An 8,965-nucleotide genomic window follows, 5' to 3' on the forward strand; every position below is an offset into this window, starting at 1 on the left:
CGTGCCCCCAGATAAATATTGTAATACCTAGTGCGAAATCATTACGGGATTCTGAAATCCCCAAAATTCATTTCCTTCACTGTCACCTAAACAGAATACAACTTGCTCCAATGATAAGAGTGAAAATAATCTCGACTCAAGAGGGCAAAAAGTTAAACCCGGGATAACACTGATTTAAATGACATTTTCCATACTAAGGCTGAGTTGCACCACCTAACTTTTGACCGTAACTTAAACGATAACCGTATGGAGTTTGTTAGATTTTTGACGTTTGTCAAAGTTAAAGTAAGATGGTGCAACCCAGCCTTAATAGAGTTTAACTTTTTTATTAAGGGGGAGAGGGTCTGGTTTCGATTCACACGTATTTGTGGTGCTGTGTAGTGTGATATTACATGAGCAAGAGCAATTTGTCAGCAACTAGGTAAGTACTTAAATGTGCTGAGATGATCTCTTTGTGTAGAAATATTTGGTAATATTAAGTAATTTGTGACGTTACTTATCCTCGGAACACGTGATTCCAAAAACCGCTACGTCGAAGGAAGGTGATTTGTGACGACATCACTTTCTAGAGCCCTCAATACGGAGCAATGCCGTATAGCACATTTGATAGTCCGGAAAACTTAACACCGAAAACAGCTGACGTCCTTTCATTATAGGCTGGGGACGTCATAACTTATAAACGAGTCCAAGCGCCGGGCGCGTACAGTTGTCTCTTGGATGCCGCCGCGTACGCGACACTCCAACCCTTGAAATGTACGATTTGCTTTCGTAAGTTCATTACATAAAATGTAATGTTTCAGTGGACTACAGCTCTTCGACAGAACTTTATTGTGTAAATAAAAGTGCGGCTGACGCGAGTGAGGCGAACTTTAGTGATCGTGATGCAAATAATAATTTCTTCGCTTTTTGGGCTCGCGCTTTTGCAAGGTATATCATTGACTTTTTCACAAAAATTATTAGGTAATAAATTAAGACAACTTGACGAGGGCGTTCAAAGAGCTAATATTTAAATAAGCAGAACACATGGTATAGTTTTTATTAATCTTAGAAATAATTGAAATGAAGATAATGACTTTTTTTCATACACGTTCTCTCATAATTATAGTATTGACAGAAATTATCCTATTACGTGCAGTAGGTAATTAAACTCCTAGGACTCAATGAATTAATAAAAGCGTTAGTAGATCATAATATAATAATAAGGTGCATTAAGTGCACGATTACCTAAGTATCCATAACTTGAAAGCTGGGTTTGTAAGGGTTGATTGATATTGATACTTAGGTATAATGCACCCAAGTCTTACCTCTCTCTTATATTTTAAAACCTAATAAAAATCTAAGTAGAACTTTTTAAAACCTTGAAATTAGGAACCTTGATTAAGGAACTTGATAAAATTTGTAATAAGTAGCATTGTTTAAAAGGTATCATTCTAGTCATCCAGTATTTTGAACTGTTGATATCCGGACATAAGGCTCGCCCCACGGATGGCTCGAATCAAACGGATTAAGGAAGTCCAATTTTCGAGCAGTTCATCAACCGAATGGGACCATAAATCTATCACTATACAGTGGGACAATATCTGGGGCAGATCAGCGTAGACTAATAGCTTAGCTATGCTATTAGTTTGCATAGACTTTAAATTAGAACCCCCATTTCACTCCACCTCTGAAGAACTCTACATATTATAACGCTAGTACGAATGCCGAATCACTATCTAGCCTATACCTACTTAAATGAAACACATAGAACCCTGGCATATTAAGCGAAATTACGCATTCAAAAACTAGGTAACATTACCTACTTGGAATATTATTTTTATGTCGTTTAACTTTAAAAACTTTATTATTTCCGATTTGTAATTGATTCATGTGAGTACATACCTGTATGACAAATTAAGTGTTCATTGAAATGGTGCAGCAAGTTTAACTGTACTGATAACTGACATACCTAATACTTTACTCACTTAAAACTACTCAGAATTTTCAGAAGTAATGTAGAAGTAAGTAAGTGTAATACAAAAGGACTTCAAGCACGTACCTACATATTAAGGGAGAGTCCGGTAATTTGGACAAGTTTTTTTCAATCCCATTTTACACATAGTTTTCTTTTGTTTTTGCTAATGTTCATGGTATATAATTAAAGAGAAATTATTCAATTTACTATTTCATAGGTATTAGTAATCAACACAATTGTTGTATATTTAGCACAAATCAACAAAATACGAGTTCAGAGCTTCGGTCCAATTTAGCCAACCGGTTCGATAATTTGTACCACAGGGTTACTAAATTGGATTTTAATAAATTCAAGCCTATAAAAAAACTATGGCAAAACTTTATACGATACATTCTTAACAAATTAGGTAACGAAAAGGAACAGTAGTTAATAACATAGACAATCGATATTGTTTTACACGTTATCACGATTTTGAGTAAAAGTTTTGTAATTCCAATTATCGTAACGCACACTTGTACCTAATCAACTTTGCCAGTCTTTTGCTTTCATTTATTGTTAGTCAAACATAACAACGCTATTATAACTTCAAAATATGATTTACTAAAAAAAATTCAAAATCCTTTGGTAAAGTTCCATACAACTTGATGTGGTACAATTTAGCCGACTAGGTGATAGTGCTTTTAAAAAATCGGTAAAAAATATAGCTTATAAATACCGAAAAATGTTTCAAATAATTGTAATTGTAATCCGCACTAATTTATGCTTCTAAATAATATATTAGAAACACCCTGTGATTCAACTTAACAACATTACAAACTAAACATGCATTGTCAAAAGTTACTTGAAAACAATGAAAAAAAACTTTTCAAAATAAAACACACGTGTTCGTTGTCACGGCAAAAACCACATGGCCGATATTAATTGAATTTAGTTGTGTATCGCTGAGTGTTCCAATTACAGACATTCAATAAATACTTTACGAAATATGAGGATGGTACAATTTACCCGGCGGTACAATATACCGAACTCTCCCCTATGCAATGACAGCTCTGAACATGTCACCCCTATCCATCTTTTAAAATTGGAAATCGTGGAGCTTATTATTAAGCCTATCGATAGCTAAAGGTTTTCCATTGTTTTTGGGACATCCTGTGTATAGGCTGCCCTAAACTCGCGAATGTGCAATAAGAACTCAATCGAAGCAAAGTGAACTTTTTGTGTTTCACACGAATTATCCTGTAGTAGGTAAGTAGATAAAGGTGCAATGTCGCAATTGAAAAATTTATGGAGCGTGTGATTTTTTACGATATTTTCAATGTTATTCACAGTAAATATTGCACTTATCAAATTTAACGGTCCATATTGACGTAGTATTTTAACGCCGCATGCTGTGTCAGCGGTGCGCGGGCGCAGTGAACCGCCTTGAGCGCGAGAAGCCCTAATTCCCGGTGAGGTCAATGTAGAAAATATTTTCTTTTCTTAAAATATTAATTTTCTTTAGAACCTCAATAAATAAGTGTTCAGTGCTTCCTGACGCAGGTTAAATAATACGATGTCTATAGATTTGCCCAACATTTTACGACGTAAGTTATGAACCTATTCACTATGTTTACATCGATTGTTATGTACAAAAATATTTGTACACAATTTCGGGTCTTATTATTATCCAGTAATAAAGGATTATGAACACGTGACGGCGTGATATTATATTTTAATTTTCCTGATGGACATAATGACGTGTTGCTGACGTATCTAAACACAATTATGTGGGTGAATGGAAATAATTATAATATATTTTTTGAAAAATATTTACCTACTTACTTACTTTACCAAGAAATGGATACGTCATTACTTTGATGCATTAAATTCAATTTCAGTGTTAATATGTTAAATCCCATATAACTAAGTAGTTTCTTCCTACACTAACAAAAACCTTAATCAAGCATCAGATTTATTCATATTTAAATGTAAGCTTTGTTTCTAAGATGGTGTAAAAATCAGCAAATATGGAATATACCTTTCGACATCTCCCAGCACACCCAGACGCGGAGTCGGGGACACGGCGTAAATTCTATTTATTAGGCCTATTATTTAGGTAATCGAAGATCAAAATCTTTATAAATATTGTTCATTCGTGTGTGCTACTCGTATTTCAAAATACGGGACTAAACGAGCATCTTCAAGACAAGATTGTCTGAAAGATGTGTGTGTACCCATGTAAGTACTTTAATTGTTCTATTTAAAATTCTTTATTTATACCTACTTAGGTTTTATTAATCTAAGTACTTAGGCAATACTTCAATGCTTTTTGTCTACCCCTATACTAAAGTATCACGTTAGCTTATCATTTCCTGTATTACTATTCTGTAATTGCGCCATAATAAAAGTACCTACATGAAGTGGATTTCGTTATAATTGCTTGAACTAGAACGTGTGAAGAGACCTACTCGAGAATCTGCAAGCGTTAGGGCACTAATTTCACTTGAGTATTATTACGTACTCTATTCTGGAAAATGTAGAGAATTATTATGATGGTTGGTAATATCTATGATTGAGTATAAGTAGATAGATAAAGGAAGTACCTCTTGTAAAAGTAACCTACATTATCTCTATTTTCAGCCTTGTAAACAATATGTATAAAGTTACTTTCCGAGTAGGTATTTCCTATGTATGTACCTACCTGAACGTTGCTTCAGCAAGAGAGCTCTTAGTACAAAAATAAATAATTGTAAATATGTGTCTTTAATACATAAACATAATAATAAGAAAATGTAACTTTAGGAACTATATTGATAAAACGCAACGAGTGCTCTAATTTTTTCCAAACGTTGCGTTATTGCTTCTTATGTTTGCGAAAATACTGCCTACCTACAAGTAAAAAATTGCATTGCATAGTTTAAAGTTTCTATTAGAAACTAAGGTTACATATTTTTTGTAGAGTCGCTGGTCATACTCGTATTTTTGTCTCTAATATAAAATGGGCGCTACCAAAGGCTGAAACAAAAAATTACGTTATCTAAAAAAATAGGCTTAGGCTTGCATTCATGGAATGCGTTAATACGCCGTACATAACGTACTGTTTCTTGCAATTTATCTTGTTATGATACTATCAGCTATGTAATCCAAAAAACAATTGTTCCCAGGATTTTAGTTACAAATAAAACAATAGGTCATAAGTAATTATTCTTGAACGCGTAAGTATATACGTACCTTCGCAATTTTCCGCAAGGTAACTTTATTGCTTATTATAATAATAATGATAACCATATTAGATACTTATCTATGTAATCCGAATAATCACATAGGAATTTTAATTTTGAGCTTTTTTACACATTAGTATGAAATCTACCGTGATCTTTTTATAAATCTTTTCATTTTGTAAAATCTCAACGTTTGCATCATACTTACGTTAATAGTTTTTAATAAATCTTTCAAGTACAATTTTAACGTAGTTTGACTAATTGATATCTCTATTTATCTGGGGGCACGGCAGTGCCCCCGCCAAGTCGAGCGCGAAGCAAACACTGCCGTACCATCCTTTACTGGAACCATTTCGCCGCATTTTCAGGCCTCTATTTGAGAACCTTTAGATAAGACCAGAACGCAGAAATTTTCGTCATCTAGTAAGCTATAATCACACACTTAAAATCCAAAATTTCAAGTCTGTAGGTCAATTAGTTCCGAAGTTAAGCGAAAGCAAAGTTTCGCATTTATGACACTCACTCACTCACTGATGATCATCAAAATAGAACTAGTACTTCCCATTAACTCAGAGAGCTGAAATTTGGTACAGAGTTAGGGTTTAATGGCCACATAAAGGGAAAACTATAAAAACTAGGAAAATCGAAGATCTGGAGTAACACCACATTCATAATAATCAATACTACTAGCGCCACACCGGCGCCGTGGTGTTCGCCTGTACCGCTCACCGCTAGATGGCGCTAGCACTTTGAGCGTCGATTTTCTGCACCGCGGTGTCCAGATTTTTTTTCCCCTCTAGTTATTATTAAATCAATTCTGATTCGTTGTCCTTTTTAAAGATGTGTTTAATATCGTAAAAAAAATGACGATAATATTAAAGGACGACGACGTTAAATAATTATGCCACATTCTACAAAAAGAAGTGAAATCCCACCAAAAACATTCTGTAAAAAACTAGCCAAGTCTCGATGGAGCTGCTTGTTTATCTCTAAAAAGTAATGAAATCTAGACAAAGTCGTGCCAAGTCTATGGTTCTTTACTGCGATTTCTTTTTTATTATAGTTAATGTTGTGTGACTTGGCCGTTGAAGGGTACAAAACCAGGTGCTCCATGACACCATTGCACCAATCTGTTGCCAGAACCACTACCCATTGACGATGGAAAATTGCCACTTGGAAAACGTTGATTTAATAACCAGTTAATTGTAGGCTTAATAAAGCTGCGTATTTCAATAATACTTATGCATAATTATTGATTATCTTAATAAAGATTGTTCAACGGCCAAGTCACACAACATTAACTATAATAAAAAAGAAATCGCAGTAAAGAACCATAGACTTGGCACGACTTTGTCTAGATTTCATTACTTTTTAGAGATAAACAAGCAGCTCCATCGAGACTTGGCTAGTTTTTTACAGAATGTTTTTGGTGGGATGTATCTTTCATAATATCAAAAACCATAAGTGGAGAGCAAAATACATGTTCAAACAAAGTTAAAACTATGCTAAAATACTCCAGAGGTTCTTCACGTTTTGTTCCATCAATTATCACATTTAAATACTTATTCAGAGAACGGGCGAGGTGCACTAATGATCCGTGAAATTTAAATGAGCAAACACCTATTCGATACAGTCAAATTTTACATACCGAAACTTCGGAAATATAAATCATAACAGCATATTACAGGGTCTTTTACATGTTAGCGGTGCTTTATTTACTCACAAAAGCGTGTGCCGCAAAAGTATATAGCCTCAATTAATATGTACCGTTTGTCAGCAGTTTGTTACTACCCTATCCCCCTTTGAAAACTAGCCTTGACTTACTTACATACCAGCTTAGTACTGTTTCACAATTTACTATCATTATCACATTATCTTGAGGTTGTTAAACCCCCATTGCAGGAGCACGAGCCTCATAATATACCTACCTTTAGGTACCAGAGACAAATGGAGAATTTGGCCTACACTTTTCTATACGGGTTATGAGGACTCGCATATTCCTTTAGTAGCCTTTTACGAGATCTCTTATATTAGTAAAATGGCAAGCAGTTAACGCTCGCGGAGGTTCAGTAGCAAAAGAGCGAAACTCTTAACTCCGGAGGTTCTGGTTCCTAATTTAGGTGGAACATACATCATAAGTAAACACTGAAAGTTTGAATTCGACTTAATTTTTCATAAACTAAGCCTAATGATTCTGTATCTCAGAGGGCGAGTTTAACAAAAACGAAAATAGCGTAAAACCGCAATCGTATTAAGCTTGCTTAGTTCGCGACTTAGGTGATGTAGCTACCTACTTTAATTGGAAAATTGCGGCTTCTTACGGCATTCATCTAATGGTTTCTTTTCTTGCTATTCTTTTATCGGTTTCAATTGTTTGTATTCCTCGTAAGTAATTTAAATTTTTTGCCAGTTTCGACTTTTTCAGTCAGCAAAGATAAGTTGACACACAGAAGTTGTGAAACGTTTTGTTAAATGATTGCCCTGTTTTTCTTCTTCTTTCCCTGTACATTGCGCTCCCGCTGAAAATCAGTTTCGAGACAAGCCCTGGCGCGGTCTTGATGTATGCTGAGCGGGTGCCTTTTTGTCAGAGGGGCACAAGCAGCTATCTGTACACTTAGATTAATAAAACCTAGATGGATAGTCTTCATACTTATACTTCTTATGTCATTAATTAGTGTCAATTTTGTTGGGGAGTGTAGACAGTGAAGGCGATTTTCCCAAAAGTAGGGAAATTTTTAATACGTTTTAAATTATTTTATAATTAACAAAAAACAAAACGCATCATGTACTTACTTATTTATTGAATTCAAAGTACCTACCTAATAACAATAAGATAAATCGACTTAAAAGTCTCGATTTCATAAAAAAGGAAGTGTATTTGTACGGCGAACAATTGGGAAATAAATTTTCTTGTTACTGGTATCATTCCCGTATTTAATTTTTGAAAGCCAAATTCAAGCAAAATACGCATCGAATTGTAGTACCTACTTACTTATGAAATGTAACACTGGTCACTTTCTTTCGTTTTTCTGATGTATTTTAGACAGCACAAACCGTTCACAGCACAAACCGTTTTAATTAATTAAAATTCGTCGGACGTGTTTAGCAATTTTTTACTTTGACAGTTCATGTGACGTTTACGGGTGAGCCGTGCCGGCTCCCTAAAAACTGCCTCACCTTTCGTGCACTGACTATCTATCTAGGTTTTATTAATCTAAGTCTGTACATTAATTTGTGTATCTCCTTCATTGTGTACCTATGTTTTTCCTGCTTGTGTCTTTCTATCAAATAAAAAATTGCAGAATTGCTAAAACCAGTGGCAGTGGGCGGGGCACATAGCTCGTAGAGACGATGGCCGTTGGGGCAGAAAAGTTCTCGAGTGGCGACCACGGGCTGGAAGACGTAGCGTGGGCAGGCCTCCTACTAGGTGGACCGACGATCTCGTAAAGGTCGCGGGAAGAGCCTGGATGCGGGCAGCGCAGGACCGTGCATTGTGGAAAACCTTGGAGGAGGCCTTTGTCCAGCAGTGGACGTCATTTGGCTGAAACGAACGAACGAACGACGAATTATTCTATTCTATTCTATTAAATAAAATACCTACTAAGGCTGAGTTGCACCACTTTTTTTAACCGTAAAAATAACAATGACCGGTGCGGCGGTCCGCCCCGGGTTCCAAGCATCAGGGGGTGACACAAGTCGCGCAGATTAGTACTCACTAGCGCATCTGCATGGCAAATCTGCGGTCTATGTCTATGTCATGATACAGGGGGGTGCGATTGTCTTTCAATCTTCGAATAGGTAGGTAACCCTC

At 35.6% G+C, this 8,965-nt stretch overlaps 1 protein-coding gene across 1 annotated transcript in view; it reads left to right on the forward strand.

Moving 5' to 3' along the window:
- The first annotated feature begins 683 nt into the window (after nucleotides 1-683).
- LOC114363804 (putative carbonic anhydrase 3) overlaps nucleotides 684-8,965 on the forward strand; it is a 23,091-nt gene continuing 14,809 nt past the window's right edge. The window contains exon 1 of the mRNA XM_028319629.1: nucleotides 684-927. Coding sequence (XP_028175430.1) covers nucleotides 882-927 — 46 coding nt within the window. The 5' untranslated portion in view covers nucleotides 684-881. The remainder of the gene's footprint in view (nucleotides 928-8,965) is intronic.

Source organism: Ostrinia furnacalis, unplaced genomic scaffold (assembly GCF_004193835.3).
Source record: "Ostrinia furnacalis isolate ACB-3 unplaced genomic scaffold, ASM419383v2 OfSCF7311, whole genome shotgun sequence".
NCBI lineage: Eukaryota > Metazoa > Arthropoda > Insecta > Lepidoptera > Crambidae > Ostrinia > Ostrinia furnacalis.